This window comes from Dipteris shenzhenensis, chromosome 9, assembly GCF_047967505.1.
Source record: "Dipteris shenzhenensis isolate YYH24624 ecotype China chromosome 9, Dip_SZ_1.0, whole genome shotgun sequence".
Classification (NCBI taxonomy): domain Eukaryota; kingdom Viridiplantae; phylum Streptophyta; class Polypodiopsida; order Gleicheniales; family Dipteridaceae; genus Dipteris; species Dipteris shenzhenensis.
The window spans coordinates 30,116,844-30,136,003 of NC_141604.1; the positions used below are offsets into that span (position 1 = coordinate 30,116,844).

General features: G+C 40.7%; 1 protein-coding gene across 1 annotated transcript; it reads left to right on the forward strand.

Moving 5' to 3' along the window:
* Positions 1-12,644: 12,644 nt before the first annotated feature.
* Positions 12,645-13,703, forward strand: LOC147898492 (uncharacterized). The gene is made up of 2 exons (XM_087379844.1): positions 12,645-13,058; positions 13,194-13,703. The coding sequence occupies exons 1-2, from the start codon at positions 12,782-12,784 to the stop codon at positions 13,349-13,351; spliced, it is 435 nt and encodes a 144-aa protein (XP_087235970.1). The 5' UTR covers positions 12,645-12,781; the 3' UTR covers positions 13,352-13,703.
* The last annotated feature ends 5,457 nt before the right edge of the window (positions 13,704-19,160 follow it).

Below are 19,160 nucleotides of genomic sequence, written 5' to 3' on the forward strand. Positions count from 1 at the left end.
CAACATGGAAAGGTGTGGGCCGAGTTTACAGTGAATTTGGACCTCTGTTTAGTTCTTGCAACTAGTCCTTGAATGCTTTTCAAAGATTGGAAACCAATCAACCATTGCCTAGTCATCCTCCATAGTAACTATGCGAGCTACATATTGTCTTGGCACATATCTTGCACTCTTCTTTAATCTAATGAACTCGGACAAGAATCTATAGAAAGTCTTCAAACTCTCATTGGCAACCTTGTTAATCAGGTACCCCCTATGAAGAGGAGTAGCTTCTATCTTCAAAGTAAGCATCACACCGCTTGGCATCTTCCAGCTTTGCAGAAGTGGTGTGTTGCTTCAACCAAAAGGCTCTCTTCAACAAGTCAGGGGTGATTTTGACATGGGTCTCATTGATGATGAGTTGTGATCGTCCTCATTGTAGGGGTAAAGAATCTCCTCCACTAGCTCCGTATACCTCCTTCCATAGTAGCTATCCAAACTTCAAAAGATGGTTGGATTCTAGGATGCCTGTAAGGACATCACTACCTAGAAGTCTTTCATTGGATCTGGGGGCAATACATAAGAGCTCTTATTTTTCTTATGTTGGGTTGATAACCCTGCTTCCTCCATGATGACAAAGATGATGCACGTGATAGTAGAGAAGGAAGATGGCTAGCAAAAAGGCTGGGTGAGACGAGAGTAGATTGGCCCAAGAAAGACAGAGGACTCATAAGGGAGTATATTGGCCCACGAAAGATAGAGGATTTGGAAGGGACGATGGAAACTTGAGAGCTATGGTAAGAGAGACACAAAGAGAGTTGTTGAAGATGATGAAGATGATTATGATGGGGTATACTGCATCTACAAATGAGATTGAATAGTAGAGTTCTTGACCAAATGTAGTCAATCCAAATATGCAACTATGGCTCCCATCAAATCAATGGTTTCATGAGCCTCCCTTGCTTTAGCATGATGACTTTGCATCAATAAGCCTTCAACATTAATCCTCCCCACATGGCAGAACACAATGCATTTGTGCCACCATGACCAAACAACTAGCTGTCATGTTTTCTTCTAAGAAATTTTCCAAGGCATTGTGTTTCTCAGTTTTGTTTATCTAAAGAATTTGCTGCTCGATATGGCTTTACTTTGCTTCCATTGTACACCTCAGAGAACACATTACCTTCCAAATCTATGAGTTGAACTTCCAGTAGCTGATAGGGTCAGTAGAGTGTAGCTTTGTGAACCATTCACCTTTAGCAGAGTGTAGCTTTGTGAACCATTCACCTTTAGCAGAGTGTAGCTTTTTAAACCATTCACCTTTAGCAAAGTGGATTGTCTTAGTAAGGTTGAGTTGCAATGTCTTATTTGTTGACTCGGCTTCACCATTATCATGAGAATAGTAAGTAGTTGAGACGGTATGTATGATTTTGAATTTAGTTTTGAGTAACTGCATCACATCATTGAGGAAATGTGTACCATGATCACTAACAAGCTACAAAGGGCATCCATATCTGCATATTCAAAGATGAGCTTAGCTATACTCCAAGACAAGTTACCTCAGAGTGCCTTAGCTTCTACCCACTTAGTAGCATAATCAGTGGCAATGATAATGTATTTATTCTACCCACGTAGTAGCATAATTAGTGGTAATGATGATGTATTTATTCCAAGCAAACCTGGTTGGTTTAAAAGGATCATCAAAATCCAAACCCCAGTGCTAATCAATCTATGCCTTTGCAACCTACACATTGCATACACTTGGTCTGAGCATCTATAAATAAAGTTTCCCACCACAATCTTACTTGTAACAATTTTTTGGTAATCAAATCCCCTTGGAAATGTCCTCCTGAGGCACCTGAGTGAGCCTCTTGCAACACGACATCTCGCTTATGTGGTAAAACCTAACATTGCAGAACCCCATCTACATACTGACCATATAGTTGTCTGGAAATCAAAGTGTATTTCCAAGCCTTTATAATTGCCAACGTTTATCTCGAGGCATGGTTTTAGGAAATGTGCCTTTAGATAAGTAATCCGCCAACTCAACATATTCATTCTCACAATAATCAATTGCAAACAACTCAGCATCTGGCAATTCCATATCAGCTCCTTGTGTCTCCTCAAGTGCCAGTAACCTAGACAAACAGTCAGCTCCCACATGGCTCTTGCCTGGCTTGTGAAAAATTTTAAAGTTGAATTCTTACAGTAAAAGCATCCAACAAACAAGCCATCCTTGAATGACAACCTTATTGATAAGGTAAAGTAATGCTTGATGATCCACATAGAACACAAAGTGGCTGCGAAGTAAATAGTACTTTAGTTTTTGCACACTAAATACCTTTCCCAGAGCTTCTTGCTCTGTGGTGCTATAATGTGACTCAATAGATCTTAGCAATCTACTAGCATAATAAAATGGATGGTCCAATTTACCATCTAGTTGTGCCAGAATAATGCCTAAAGCATAACTAGAAGCATCCACATGTACATGTAAATAATATCCCACTTGGGTTGTTAGAGAATTGGAGTGGCCATTTCTTGGTTTTTCAAATCAATGAAGACTATAGTCAACTCGGCATTCCATTTGAACTTAGCATCTTTCTTTCTCAATTCATACAAAGGTGCTGCAATTCTAGCAAAGTCTTTTATGAATTTTTGATAGGAACTGATAGATTCCACCAAAGAATGCAGCCAAGTTAAGTTCTGAGGCTCATGCATCTGTTGTATGGCTTTAATTTTGCATAGCTCAGTTCTGATACCATCCTTAGAAATAACATGGCCAAGTAGTATACCAACTAGGACACAGAAAACACTCTTAGTTGGCTTCAAAAAAATCCTCGCTTGTTTGCATCTCAAAAAAACCTTCTCTTGGTATCCTAGATGATCAATATCTGAGGAATACATACAGAAATCATATAGATAAATAGCAATAAACTCAATGAGGTAATCTCAAAAAGTTTCAACCATAAACTTTTGAAAAGTTGACGTGGCATTTCTTAATCCAAAAGCCATTACTTTGGTTGCATAAAGCACCCAATTCTATAATAGTAGTCTTTGATTGATCTTCTAGAGCCACTGTAATCTGGTTATACCCACTATAACCATCCATAAATGAGTACATCTCATGTACTGCAACTTGATCCAAAATTCCATCCATAAAGGGTATAGGAAACATATCAGGAACTGTCTGGGCATTCAACTTCCTCTAGTCCACATAGACTTGGAGTTTGCCATTTTTCTTAGGCACAACCATAATAGGAAATAACGACCAATGGCATATCTAAACCTAGCACGTAGGAGTTGATCCAACTCAAGCTTTAACTTGCTTGGCATAATTAGGATTTATTCTGTACCTTTGCTTCTGTATTGGTTTAGCATGATCTGACACTAACGATATCTTATGTTGACACAACTCAAGAGGAACTCCCCTTAATTTTGTGTAGCTCCATGCAAACACATCATTGTATCTGAAAAATGAATCACTTATCATTTCGAGCTGCTCGGAAGAAAGATTGGCACTCACCACTACCATATCTTGTGTTCCAAGATTCAATTCTTGTGTAGGCTCTAGAACTAACTGTTCAGTACCGCCGAGTGATAGTCACTGGTATCTCCTTCAAAAGATCCTTTTGCTTAGAAATCTGCTCATCCCTTAACTTTTGCTTGATGTCTGTAGCTGCTTGAAAAATGTATATCTCCCCAATGGGTAGGATGTGTAACTCCATCAACCGAGACTTAACATCCTATAGAAATTGATCTTTGACTTCTAGATTCTTAGGTCGACAACAACTCAGAACTTTCTGAGGGTTGGTCAATGTACACACATCTTGACCATCTATCTTTATAGTCATTTCTTCTGTACCCCAATCATGGAGTACTTTTACACTCTTCAACCAAGGCCTTCCTAATGAAATTGGGTAGGCATGCTTCTCCATAGCAATCACAATGAAACTAAATGGATAATAGCACTTAAAGACCACTAAAGCATGTTACATCATGAGGGAGAAGAGAAAATATAGGATGCACTGTTAGAGCAATGCAATTTTAAGCAACTTCAAAGAGTATTATTTTGAGGCAAAATTGATGGTAGAGAGAGCATCACTCCAGTGGTGGCTTGAAGCAAATTAGTAATAAGTAATATAAGATGCGAGTGATATTTCTTCCATAACCTCAAACCTTAACAACTTTTATTAAATGTTCCACATTATTTAAAGTGTGATCTAAAGACATGCATATACCAAGTGCCTAATGATTGACAGTGGATTGGAATGGCATCCTTAGCACCTCCTCAAGGCCACGGACTTTGTCCTTAGATAATCTACATTGCTAAGGCCATTTCTAGAGTTCAGAGAGTAAAGAGAAGGGTCGAGTTAATTAGCTTTCACATATTTGCATTCTTAAAAAGGTTTTACTTCTATGCCCCAAGCTTTCACATATTTGTATTCTTAGCCTCATTACTTCAAAGGATTTAAACTAGTCTCACTTCGATCCTCATGTTTGAAATTTACCAAAGGAGATTAGCAAAGGTGCCTCCGAGATGAGGGGTGTTCATTCTGCGGTTGGCACAGGGCACAGAGAAAGGGAGAAGTGGGAGTGAGGCAATTTCAAGGTAGCGAAGCATGAAGGAGATTAGGGAGTTTGCATGCAAGAGAGAGAGGGAAAGAGATATAGAGAGAGAGTCTTGCGGGCTGAAAGAGGGATGTGGGCTTGAGTGCATAAGGAGCAGAGCATGAGTGGCATGAATGCGTGCAAGTATGAAAGAGAGAGAGAGAGAGAGAGAGAGAGAGAGAGAGAGAGAGAGAGAGAGAAGCATGACATTGCCATGTGTCATGTGGAAAAGGGTGCCATGTGTCATGCAATGGGGGAGAGTGTTGGTGGCTGGAGGGGACGGAGGACAGTGCCACTTGGAGTGAGTAGAGGGAGAAGGTGTATAGGCATTGAATGTTATTTTGTATATATAATATAATGTAATATGTATGTGTATTACTTATTATACGTTATAATATATTATATATTATATTGTAATGTGTGTGTGTGTGTGTGTGTGTGTGTGTGTGTATGTATGTATGTATATTATAATATATTATATTAGATATTTCTCTCTCCCTCCCTCTCTCTCTCTCAAACCTCTCTCTCTCTCTCTCTCTCTCTTGTATATATAATACAAATATACTATATAACTATAATGTATTTTATATTATAATATTATTGATGGAATTGAAGGCACGAGTAACGAGCCTGACTTATATTTGAAAAATGTGTCGAGCTAGAAGCAAGGTCGAAGTAAACGGTAGGATAACACAACCTTTTGGGCTTATAAGATCAATCAAACAAGGTTGCCCATTAGCTCCTCTACTATTTGCTATAGTTGCGGATGCACTAGGATGGCTTGTTAAGGATGAACTGGACAAGGGTAAAGTAAAAGGAATTCAGGTGGAAGGGGGAAGATAGATTATGTGCCAGCAATTTGCAGGCGACACAAATCTAACACCATACAATGATGAAGAGTCAGTAAGAGTCACACTAGAGTGTTTAAATACTTTTTGTATGGCCTCGGGATCCAAAGTTAATCATGATAAGACGGGGATAATGGCACCTTGAGCCCTCCCCCCCTTTTTCTTTATAATAAGGGTTGTAAAGGGATCATAAAAGGAGAGGTTTTCAAATTACTGGGAATCCCTATGGGTTTCGGGTGCACCATGCAGGACAGATGGGACTGGGTTCTAGACAGGGTCAAAAGCAAGGTGAACACATGGCAAGGGCTGCAACCAACACTAGGAATAAGAAAGTTTGTCCTCAACCACTACATCTGCCCCTCCATTATCTATTTCATTTCTTGTTGGTTCCCAACTAAGAAGTTCCTTAAACGAATTAACAGCTTATTTAGATCCTTTCTCTAGGGAGGAGACACGGTCAATCACAAGGTTCCTAAAGTCAAATGGCAAACATGCACAATGCCAAAGGCAACAAGAGGTTTAGGAATTGTAGATGTGGAGAAATCTATGGCCAGATTCATGGCTCAATGGATCATCAAGGCGGTGCAAATTCCGGATAAGATTTGGTCCTATTTAATCCTCAGAAACATAAATGAGGTCAAGATCGATAGGTGCAAGCACTGGAAACACCTTCTGGTAGGTTCAGCCCTCTTCGGTAAAGAAGTCTACATAGCAAAGGGTTCAAACTTATGGAAAGTGGTCAGCTTGGGAGTCTTTGAGATCTAATGTAATTTGGAAAGTTTTCTCTAGGAAAACGGGTACATTCTCATCCAAGGACTCAATTTGGTTCTCAACCATATGTTTAAATGCCCCTCTTTGTGATGAGGAAGTTAAGAACGCCTTGCGCGTCAATAAAAAAGGGATTCGAGTCTGGGGAGATAAGTGGGACAGAGATAAAAGGAAGTGGATAGAGAATGACATATTAAGGAATAGATTTAAACTGAACAGATTCAACTTAGAGCTGCTATCTGAGACAAGCACTTTGGGACACAGAAGTCGTCTCATGGACGGGGGAAGGTATCCTCTGTCTATTAAAGAATTTAGGTGGGCAGGCCAATCAAAACTCTATCCTGTCCCCATCTTTGTCAAAGGACAGGAAGAGCTGATAGCTCAACTGAATCGAAAATGGATTAGAAAAGATTCGGAAAGGGCTTGGATAAAGAGATTCGAAAAAGTATGGGACAGAAATCGCCCAGAGAAGGAGGCTTGTTTCTTATGGCTCATCATGCACAAAAGAGTCTGGACTACCAAATGGGCACTAACAATTGGACAGGGAGATGGACTATGCCAAAGATGTAACAGAGCTCAGGAAGACATCCCCCACTTGTTTCTAAACTATAAGTTCTCGAGAGAAGTATGGGACAATGTGCACAAACTTTTTGGTTTTTTCACGATTAATTATATGTTTCTTTTGTTGGGAGACGTACCAACCAGAGCTCCGGTCAGCTGGAACACCATGCGCAGCTCCATTCTTTGGTCTTTGTGGTGCAGAGATGCTCTAAGGTTTTTGGTAATGTGCTTGTTGTTGATACTAATGAAATCGTGATGAATGTATGGCTGACTACAGGAAAGAGGTGCAAATCTTGAGATCTTACGACTACAGCAACAACAAATCTAGAAATGCTACAAAAAGGACAAACAAATCGCGAAGAAAGACATTGCCCTGCTGGCACAAATGCAACAATAGGTGGGAAAAGAAGATATGCTCTCGAGCTCCCCCCCTCAGCTGGTACTCTCTCACGGCCAGACAACACTAACGGCTAAGAATGCAGAGCATTCTTTCTCCTTCCCCATGCTTATAGGTCAAGCTTCTACGGCCTCCCCTTTGGTATTGCCTTCCCTTACTGCTTCAATAGTACCACAAGGATCTTCGGCTTACACAACACCTTCTCCTGTGGTCCCCCCTCCCATGGTTATCTATAAGAGACCTGTTTCATGAAATGATCCTGTCGGAGTCACTGTCAAAGTCCGCAATGAAGTCACGCCACCCGACTTCAAGCCCCCTGAGCCTAGACCTAGAACTAGAGTCCGAAAGCCATGCCCCCATCCTCGAATCCCAGGCATGATTGTACTTCGAGAGGTGGGCACTTGGCCCCCAAAGAAGAGCCGTAGGATACGACTGGGTAGATTGTTGTTTTTTGTTACTACTGTTGATGCTTCAACTGAATGAACAGTTTCTTATGTGTTAGGGAGGACAATGTTACCGATCAGAGCATGATTTTGAAGTCTTATGGACTTTTTTGAAGTTGTATATACTTGACTCTACCATATTAATGTAAAGCCGCATTTTTCAAAAAAAGAAGAAGATATATTTGAAAAATGCACAGCTGTGATTAACATAAAGACCTATGACCAGATGCTCATCCCTACAAGGCTTGTTTCCTTCTACAAAAGACTCAAGACCCTATTACAATTGTGCTAATGACTCAACTAGAGCTTCAAGAGCTTGGACAAAGAGAATGAAGGAAGGCATCATCAGATCCTCTTCTAGAAATGTTTGCTACCTCTTAGGTGTGATTTTTTGGTGAGCTTTTTGTCATGAGCTTTTTTTCAACTTTCATGAATATTGTGAGCTTTTCATTCACCTGAGAGAGAGAGAGGGGGAGGGGGGGTTTCATGGAGTGGGGTGGGTGGAAAGTTTGGGTTATGGTTGCAGTTAAGAGGAGAGAGGGGGGAGAGGGGAGATAAAGGAAAAGGGGAGGGATGGTCGCATGGGTAAAGTGGCATGGAGAAGGGAGGGAAGGGGAGTTGGAACATATATTCGTTATCATAGTTAGAGGGGGAACTTATAAGGTATGCAAAGAGGAGTGCAAGGAGGAGAGAGAGGATGAGGAATGTGAAACTTATGTTCATCTCCTAAATGTAAAGGGGAAGGGAGAGCATATGGGAAATTTGTTCATTTTCAAAGTGTATAATTTGATAGATTTGACCTCATATTTGGATTCCTCGTTGAATTCCGGTCATTTTGAGTACCAACATGACCATATTCCGATAAAAATTGGAAAAATGGTGTTTTTGTCATTTTGGCCTGTTTTGGGCCTATTTTGAGAATTGGAAAAATGGTGTTTTTGTCATTTTGGCGTGTTTTGGGCCTATTTTGAGTCTAGCGCAAACTCAAAATAGGCCCAAAACAGGCCAAAATGACAAAAACACCATTTTTCCAATTTTTATCGGAATATGGTCATGTTGGTACTCAAAATGACCGGAATTCGACGAGGAATCCAAATATGAGGTCAAAAGTTTCAAATTATACACTTTTAAAATGAACATATCTCCCATAGTTCCTCCCTTCTACTTTGAATATGGACATATCTTCCATAATTTTTTGCCTCCTACTGCCACTCATATCCGCCCCCCCCTTGTGCATAGTATACACTCTTACACCCCTTCCACATGCTATGAAAATGAACATATCCTATATCCTCTCCCCCTCTTTCTAACCTCCCAAGATTTCTTATAACAAAAACATGTATGGATTTCTAAAAAAGCTCGCAAAAACAAAGGAAATGGTAAAAAAGCTCACATTAAAAAGCTCGCCAAAAGATTTTTCCCCTACCTCTTGCTATCGTCAAGTACTCTTCTAGAAACATTTGCTGCCTCTTGCTAGAAGCCTCCACACCGCCATCCACCGATCAGTAGATAGACCAATCATTTACAGAATTGCCACCTCATCCACGAATATTAGAGCTGCCCTAATCTTCATGCAAAGGACATGTTAACTCCATGCGTAGCTCCTAGAACCTAATTGGACGTTCAATAAACTTCCAAGTGTCAACTATTTTCCCACATGAGAAACTCTTTGGCCAATCACTCAAACTCTTTTATTACCCTTCCTTGACTTAGGTACCCACTACCATGAAGCTTCTACAACAATTATAGATAATATAGTGTATAATATATTATATTATATTATTTAATACACATTATAATTTATACATTTCTCTCTCTTCTCTCTCCTCCCTCCCTCCCTCCCTCCCTCCCTCTCTCTCTCTCTCTCTCTCTCTCTCTCTCTCTCTCTCTCTCACCTCCTTCTCTCTTTCTTATCTCTCTCTCTCTCTTTCTCTCTTAAATCTTTCGTCCTCTCTTGATATATGTGTGTGTGTGTGTCATGGGGCACCAACTCAATGTGTAATATGTTACTGCCCTCATCCAAAATCCAAGGTATGGGGGGACAGGGTCCATATATAATATGCATGGATTTCCTTTAGAAATTTCAAATATGCAAGGGAAAAATATGAAAATTTCATGTCCCCCCTCCCACAATAAATAAGGTATATACCTTGAAAAATATGCAAGATTTTAAGATTTGTACATATTCTTCAAAATATGTGAGACCCAAGGGGAGGGTCTTTTGGATGAGGGGGGTAAAGCAAAAAATACACTAAAATATGAAAACCCATCTTCATTTAAATCAATGTAACTTTTTCATGTGTTACCCAAATTTCAAGGTGTAAAGACATATTTGAAGCTCTTTTAGTGTAGAACACAACGATGTTAGTTTGAATAATTTCTACTCATTGCATATTGTTAAATTCGTGTCATACTCAAGATTTTGATAGGTTTTCTACTAAAGGGAGTTGGCACCCCAGGGTGTGTGTGTGTGTGTGTGTGTTATTATCTCTCTCTCTCACTCTAGTATTATATATTTATGTCTCTTTCTTTCTCGTTCTCTCTCTCTCTCTCTCTCTCCCTCTCTCTCTCTCTTATATCTCTCTCTCTTAAATCTTTGTGTTGGAAATCAGAGTGAGATTCACTCTTCACATAGACTATAAAGAATTACTCAATGAACAACTTTGAAACATGATCAAATGAAGTTGATACACACACGCACAAATCGTCTTTCTAATCATTCAAATTGTGCGCCTCAACTCTACATTAAAAGACCAAAAAAGTCTCTACTAATGACCCTACAATTAGGATGCAGCTACACTATATGACCTACATAGACTCATGGCGCTGAGGGTCGTGGTCAAGGATAAGGAGAGGGAGCGCCATCATTTCGGTGGAGTTTTGTAGAAGCACCGCTAGCTATTATAGCACCACCATGCATCACCATGTGGATCTCATGCACTTGTTCCTTCATCTGAGGAGCTAGCCACGAGCGAGTAGATACGTCGGTCACCCAATCATCTTCAATGAAGTGTCTCACCGGTTAGATGTAGACATGTGATTGTACTAATAACTGAAATCACTATCATGCTATCAAACCTTAGTCTGAAAAATGTCCCTATTAGGATCATTCCTCTAACACCCCCTATCTAAATAGAGCATTAGAGCTTCATAAACACAATCATTCTCAAGCATCATAGCCAAAGCATTCCAATCACTAATGACTTCAAAACGTCCAGTCTTGGTCGAGCAAATAATTAGTCACCATCCCTGCTATTTCTTCTGGTGTCGACCCCTCCACCAAACATGCCTTGGTCTTCTCTCTTTCAATCTCCTTGTCCTTTTGCTTATTGACATAGAATCTCTCGATGTGTCTCGGTTTACCACAGTAGTAGCAAGCACGCAATCCTCTAGTCGTATTGTTTTTATCTCTTGCAGTATATGTAGTGTCACTGGGAAAGAAGCTCTCCTCTCGCTTCTCTTTGCTAAGTAACCCAATGCGATCAATGTAATCAGATGACGATCAATGTAATCAGCTTCGTCATCTAACCTGAGGATGCGTGCAGTTTCATTGAACCTAGAAGGAAGACTTTTCAATAATATGGCTTCTGATCCTCATCTTCGATTTTGGAACCGAGATCTAGAAGTTGTTTCAGTAATGCTTGCATGTGATTTAGAAAAGTTGCCAAGTCTTGATTATCATTCATACGAAGATCATACAACTGTTTTTTCAAATTTGCTTTTTTGAGTGATGCATCTTGACTCCAAACAAAGCTTCGAGGATCGTCCAGTTTGTAGCTGCCGACTTTGTGACCTCCAGATGATGGAAGTACTCCTCTCGTCCCATCGCACCAATTGCTTTGTCGTTGTTCTTCTTCCACAAACGTTTCTCTACTTCACCAGTTGTCGGCTCCTTCGATGATCCGGACACAATCTCTCACAAGCCCTTCTGCATGAACCACAATTCTACATGAACCACAATTTTGCCGACAGCTGCAGCTCACGAAGTTTTTGCCAGTGAACCTGACGACAGACGTCTCTGCCTTCCATGCACAACCCTCTTCGACCAACAACTGAGAACACACAGTAGCTAGAACTTCTAAAGGAACTTTTGAACGACAATGTATTTTGCTCCTTGGCCTTTTCGTCTTCCACACTAGCACACGTCCGTCGTCGATATCAAGAGTGCCTGAGCAAAATCTTCTAACCTTGCTCATGAGTTCTTCTTCTCTGAGTCTTCACCACCTTGCTCTGATACCAAATGTTGGAAATCAGAGTGAGATTCACTCTTCACATAGACTATAAAGAATTACTCAATGAACAACTTTGAAACACGATCAAATGAAGTCGATACAGACACACACAAATCGTCTTTCTAATCATTCAAATTGTGCACCTCAACTCTACTCAGTTTGTTGGCTTATTAAGAGACCAAAAAAGACTCTACTAATGACCCTACAATCAAGATGCAACTGCACTATATGACCTATACAAACTCACGGCGTTGAGGCTCATGGTCATGACAAAGAGAGGGAGCGCCATCGTTTCGGTGGAGTTTTGTAAAAGCACCGCCAGCTACTGTAGCACTGCCATGCACCGCCATGTGGATGTCATGCACTTGTTCCTTCGTCTGAGGAGCTAGCCACGAGCCAGATACGTTGGTCACCGAATCATCTTGAATGAAGTGTCTCACCGGTTAAATCTAAACACATGGTTGTACTAATCAAAATCACTATCATGCTATCAAACCTTAGTCTCAAAAATGTCCCTATTAGGATCATTCTTCTAACACTTTTCTCCTCTCTCGATATGTGTGTGTTATTATAATATATATATATTATAAAATTATATATATATATATATATATAATATTGTATTATGTATTTCTCTCTCTTTCTCTCTCGTTCTCTCTCTTTATCTTTCTATCCACTCTCTCTCTCTCTCGCTGCGCATTTACTGCAGTCGTGCGACATGTGGCGGGCTGTCAATATCTCTCTATGTCAAGATCATGACGAGTCATGGTCTCGTCCCGAACCTCCAGAATTGCTCCATCGAAAACCTCTCCTTAAAGAATAGAGCGAAGAGAGAAAGAGTAGAAGATATCGAGAAATAGATATAGATATAGAAGGATAGATAGATAGAGATATAGAAAATGTGAAACCTTCAAAATCTGTGAACACTGTTAATAACCCATCTCTCATATGGGTTTTCATTTTGCTTCATTGTCGTCCCCTGCACAGTTCCCCTTAACATTCCCAGCTTCTACAATCCGTCGACCCCTTGTTGCTCGACTCTCCCCTCTACAATCTTTGCACGTCCATGAGGACTCGCTCAGGGAATCTGTTCATGCCTTGGATTCGCAGCTGCAAAAAGAGCTCCTTCGGAAGCTGCTCGTTACGGCCCTTCAAGCCCTGCAAATGCCAGAGAATCAGGAGTTTGTCATTAAACAATTCGCCAAGCTGCCACGGAGTGAAAAAGGTAGGTTTACCTCTGTCATGGTACAATTCGCCACGCAGATGTGGAGTAATTGGGAGCGTGTTGCCCTCAAGTCGATCATCACCGAAGGCTTGGTGCATTTTCTGATGCGCAAAGCTTTTCTTGTTGCTTTAGCAGGAGCTCCAGATCACGAAGGATCCACCCCGGACAGCGCAAATCTGAGCACTTTGCGTCGATTGAAGGTTCTGAATGTTCATGATTATGTTCGCAAGTCGCTCCAAGCAACCCACATGAGAAGTTGGCTTGAAACGCGAAAGATCGAAGATTGCTCTTAACTTATGTCACCAATAATTTAGCTGCTCTCTTCCATAGAAACTATTTTACACTAAAAAAATAGTTTAGTAGTGCTACTACCCATCCAAGCAAACCATATATTCTTCGGATGAGACGAATGATGGGGAATGGGGTAGAAACGTTCAAAGTTGAGAACATGCGTAATTTCAGAATTGGTTTTGCTTCCTCTACAGTCGACGACACCAATGTATGCCCACCATATTTGTGTATTTCTTTGTGCCTCCCGTTGTGACAACTTTTTCCATTTCACTTCTTCCATCTTGCTAAAGGATTGGACTTAATCTTCTTATTTCACCTTTTCATGCTCTGGCTTTCTTTTGTATGAACAGCTTGCAGGGCAGGTGACTCAGAATGGTACCTCTTAGCAAGATGTGTGCGGAGTGTTGTAACGTGGTATGAAAATTTAGTCTCTTGTCCAATTCAATATTCATGCCAATATAAAGCAGTCCTGGTCTGTAGCGTTCAACAATGTTCATGCCACTGTCAAATTTACTGCAAACTGCAGAGGCTTTCAAGTTGAAGCTTTCCTTTTTCACCTTTTTGATAAAACCTCTCTCTGTCGACCGAAATCTTGAGTTTTGTGGCTTGCAACTGTGTCTGCTTGCAAGAGGGACATCCAATTCCATGTTGAATTTCTGTTTCAGAGATGTCACCTTTTGATTTCAAGGAAGCAAAGAGTTGAGGGATCACTTGCATCCAGGAATTGCATAGATATATAAGAACATCCTTCATTTAGTTCATAGAGTGTTGGAGGGATTTGACTCGCATAGATTTGAACACCTTCTTAGTTTATCAGGTGGAATATATGAAAGCTGAAGGGGGGCTCATCTTTAGTCTTGTGGTTTGCATTTGATGACTTGAGAGGGATGTCATAGCAGGTAGCCATGCTTGGCAAAGTGTCAAGCTTGCCAGCCAACAGAAGAATCTCAAGAACCCAAGGAAACAATGAATCCAACTTCAAACAATATCTGTGCACAAGCAGATGTTTAGAACACGTCAGATCTGGAAGATACACACAGATGTACAGCCAAAGAAATAAGTAATAGATGTCAAATCGAAGTATGGAACTTGCCCAGAGCTGTGCCAAGTTCCAACACCTGCAGCAAACATGCACTGACGTAGACACCAAATCTGGCACTCTTTGCTGCCGCACCACTACCGTAGCTCCTTCTGGATCAACGCCTGCCTTCCACTCTCTTCAGTATCTGCTACAAGATGAGCCCTTCTGCTAAATATAGTCTGTTGTTCTATGCACGACTAGATGCTCTCGTTGGAATCCATTGCAGTGTGCCTTGGGAACTGTCCGTGGCTGACTGCGAGGGCTACCTGCAGAATGAACTGATTTGCCCCTCCAGAGGGCCTTTTTATAGGGCACAAAGCCCTCCCTTCTAGGTCAGCCAACTGGGACCCAGATCTGACCGACAGTCCTGAGCCACCAGCTCCCTGTGCAGAGTGCTGACCTAAGCAGGCTCTGCTGCCTATAAATGGCGCTGTATTGGAGGTGCCTTTGTGCTGGCTGTCTGCCAGCCCATCTGCCCATCATGTGGGCTTGTACCATGTTGCTCCTTTTGTCACAAAAGCTAAGGTGATGGTGCTCGCTACCACCCCTAGAATCTCTTGTTGCTAGAGTGATCATCAGGCGAGGTGTATCACCTTGCAGATTTTCCATCTCTAGAGCCAAGAACTTCTACGGAGCACAAGTAAGGTCCCATTTGCTCTATTACGCAGGGGTCTATGATTGTGGAGAGGACCTGCATAAGTAGAATGCAGATTTTCCATCTCTAGAGCCAACAACTTCTAAGGAGCACAAGTAAGGTCCCATTTGCTCTATTACGTAGGGGTCTATGATTGTGGAGAGGACCTGCATAGGTAGAATGTTACTTCTCTTAAATATTGTGCACACGGAGACCATTCTGATTTGGCTTGTACACATTGTCCTACATGGTTTCATATTCTTGACTACGAGTGACAAGCCTTTCAAGAAAGCTAGCCTTATTGAAAAGTGAAGGAAAATTAAGAGCTTATCTCATGGGGTTTAATCCATCTGTTCCTTTCCAAATGTGTTTTTCCTGTTAACAACATTTTTTGAAAGTGTTGCTGAAGTGCATGACAAGAAAGTGAAGAATAGGAGAAGAAAGGGCGAAGAAACAACTCACAACTATGGAGTTGACACAATAAGATCGAAAGAAAGTGAAGAATAGGAGATGAAAAGGTGAAGAAACAACCCACAACAAGGGAGTTTACAGAGTTAGGTTTAAAAGGTGGTGCATAGAATTGGTGCGAAGAGAGAGGTGGTGAATTTATTGAAATAATTAGTGTAGCGTGCATGCGGCCCATAAAATCCAATGAATTCATTAGTGTAGCATGCATGCGGCCCATAACATTTAAGGGCATAACATGCATATCACTACAAGATTTCCCAAGGAGCACAACCGAGATCCAGTTTGCTCTATTAGTAAACATTTGGTCTACCATTATGGATAGTGCCTACATAGGTAGGTTTAGTAGCTGCTCCAATTTTGCTTGTACATGGTTCTTTTGTATGGGTTTAGATTCTTGACTATGAGCGACAAATCTTTAAGAAAGGTAGCCCTATTTAAAAGTCAAGGAGACCTAATAACTTACCGGGTTTAGTATACTTTCCAAATGTGTTTTTTCTGCTACAACATATTTTGAAAGAGTTTTTGAACTGCAGGACCTATGAAAGTGAAGGGGGACAAATAGTAGCCCACATGAGGAATTTTGGAATTCATGGGTGTAGTATGTGTTTGGCCTATCACATCTATCTATGGTGGACAAGTAAAGTCATCGCTCTAACTCAATTTGGCTTAAGGGTGGTAGGATAAGAAGGAAGCAACATCAACCTAGAATAACAAGGCAAGGTAATAGTCCTCAACCAAATGTTTGAAGAGGTAACAAACATTATGCAAGAGAGAATCTTAGGAAAGAGCATAATAGGATTGTATGGTGGCCAAGAATTGGAATGGGAGAGAGGCAAGCCAACCACCTATTTATAGGCATGAGAATGAAACACTAGCTTGCCTGTGGGTAATATCATTATCTAACATCAATATTTATGGGAGATCAAACAAACTTAACTGTAATCCATACTTCACCAATCACTTTGAGCTAATTTGGCTACTAGAGAGCTGGTATGATTATGCATGGATGCTTCCATACACTACTTAATGGTTTTGTAAGATTAACAAGCTTCAACTAGTAGAACACTAGCTCACTAGTGGCAACCTCATCCTTCAAGATCACTATTGTGGAAGAATTTATGATAGATTCACTAATCGTAAACAACCAAGCTTAATTGTAATTACTGAATTACGAAGTGCATCAAGCTAACTTGATGATGACCATCTTGCAAGCATGTTGAAGCATGTAAATTGCTTTAGATTGCTAATGTCCTACCACGTGCCCAAGTGGACTAGGTTAGGTTGATAAAAGGAGGCCACCCTTATTCACTCATGCATACCTCATTTCCCTGCATTTGCAATCGAGTGTATAGTTAGCCTAGTTGTGGTTATGCATCTCTCTCTCTCTCTCTCTTTCTCTCTCTCTCTCTCTCTCTCTCCATGGTAACAAAGCTATGGTTGAGGCCTTCCTGAGAGTTCTGAGTATGACTTCTTAGTCTCTCTTGCATTATGTTGAAGGTGGGATGGAGTTGCGCTTGTCATATTGTGTATATGATTTATGTTTGCCTTCTATGAGGCATCTCAACTCTCATTCTTTTAGGATCACCACATCCATTTCATGTTTTTCATGATCTTGCAAGGCTTGCTTGCATATCTCACTCTCAAATTGTAGAGGAAGTTGTACCATTGACTTCTGGTTTAAGAGCTCATCAATTTGAACTATGGAGTAGTAGTTATGCTCCCATATTGAGCTTTGCAAAAGAAATTTATGATATTTCTTCATGTGTATTATTTTTTGTCTTCTACATTTACTTCGGGTGTTGATAAAGTCACAGCTATTTGTTTTTAGGTTCTAGAGCCAAGGCCCAACTAGTATTAATATATCCATGAAAGTTGAGATTTTGACAATCTATCTATTGACTGGTACATTTTCCCCATCAAGTTACAAACCCTCGAGCCTAATCTAATACATCAAGATGCTAACAACTAGCCTTATGGATTTGGAGCAAGTGAAGAGGACAATAAATGTTGGTCAATAAGAACCCATTTAACTAGCAAGCTATTTGTTAAGAAAAGTTTTCTGTGATGGTATTAGAGCTCCACGTGGCATAGCATCCCATGGGGTAGTTGTGCTCTTTCCACCCGTTGCCACATGGGGCACCTAGATCTAGGAGCACTATAATGGAAATTAGTGCCATGAATTGCAACGGTGCCTACGGTGCATAAATGGCTCCAACAAGAGTGCAACATAGACTGCACAGAGGAGGCAAGGTTCCACATGGTTAATTGGTCATAACATACAAGAATGAATTGTTGTTTGCAAATGGCATAAGCCTAGCATGGATGTTGGTTGGCATGGCCCGTGGAAGGATTCATTCCTAGGTATTCAACATTTTGCAACTTGAGATTTGGGAGGCAAGTATCACTCCTTGGAAAGTAGTGGATATCTACCCACATGTAAAAATGGTGGAGTCATCTGCATATGCTTGAGCCACAAAAGCTTGCCATACATCTACCCAGATGTAAAAATCACCCAAGATAATTGCGGCTTGAGGAGGGGTGTTGAATTACACAAATGGTGTAAGACACACTAGTGGCAAGGTGGTCAAGGTGGAGAGACTAAGTTCCATATACAACGGTGCATGCTACTTGGAAGCAAGACAAGGCCTAGTACATGCTCATTGTCACTTTATCCCCTCCATCTCTTTTTTAAGAGAGTGACTAGAACGCCATTGGTGGGTGGCTAGGTGGCCTCATGGGCACATGGCCCTACACATTTGATAGGTGACAATCAGATAGATCTGCACTATCTTTGTTGGCATAGATGTAGTGCATCATCTCCCTGCCAGAAAATTGATTGCATGGAAACTATGGAAGTTGGAATTGGGATCACATCATGCATAGCAGATATACTCCATTGAGAAAATGCATGCCACTTTGAGTTAAGAACATGAAATCTTTATAGCACTTGCCACGAAAATCATAAAAGTGAAAATTTCCCTTATGAACTCTTTAAAGCACTTGGCCTTCTTTTGAGCTCCTCAATATAGAGCAGTAGCTATCTCACCTGCCAAAATAGGTAGAAGGGTGAATTTTCATCTAATAATCTACATTAAAAATTCTAATGAACTAGTGATTGGTAATGGCACACAAAAGAATTAGTTGCCTATAACTATGAATTGCTACAAGAGCAATGTTCACTATGGTTGAAAAAGTCAGTCTGGTCGTAAGACTTCAATAGAACGACCATGAAGGTGAAACTTATTCTCTCAACGTAGGCGAGGACTCTCAGCTATTGTCATCGGGATACCCAATTGAATTGCAACGCCTAGCCTTGGCACTCTTCAACTCCAGTGAATTGAAGTAATCGAGTCAAAGTGACAAGGATAAAAAGATTTCCTATCGACTGTATTGACATCTATCAGCTCTACAAGATGATTATTGCCTTCAAGTCTTTACCATGTGTTCAAGCATTCAAACCCTTCTTTCCTATCTTGCTTGCGTAATTCAACAAAACCTTTATGTAGAAAGATAAGCTAACCCTCCAAATATGTCAAACACTATTGCAAGGTGAACCTCTTAAAATCGTATTGTATGACACGCCCTTATCCCTCATCTATAGGATCAAAGAGTTTGATTTGCTAAGAGA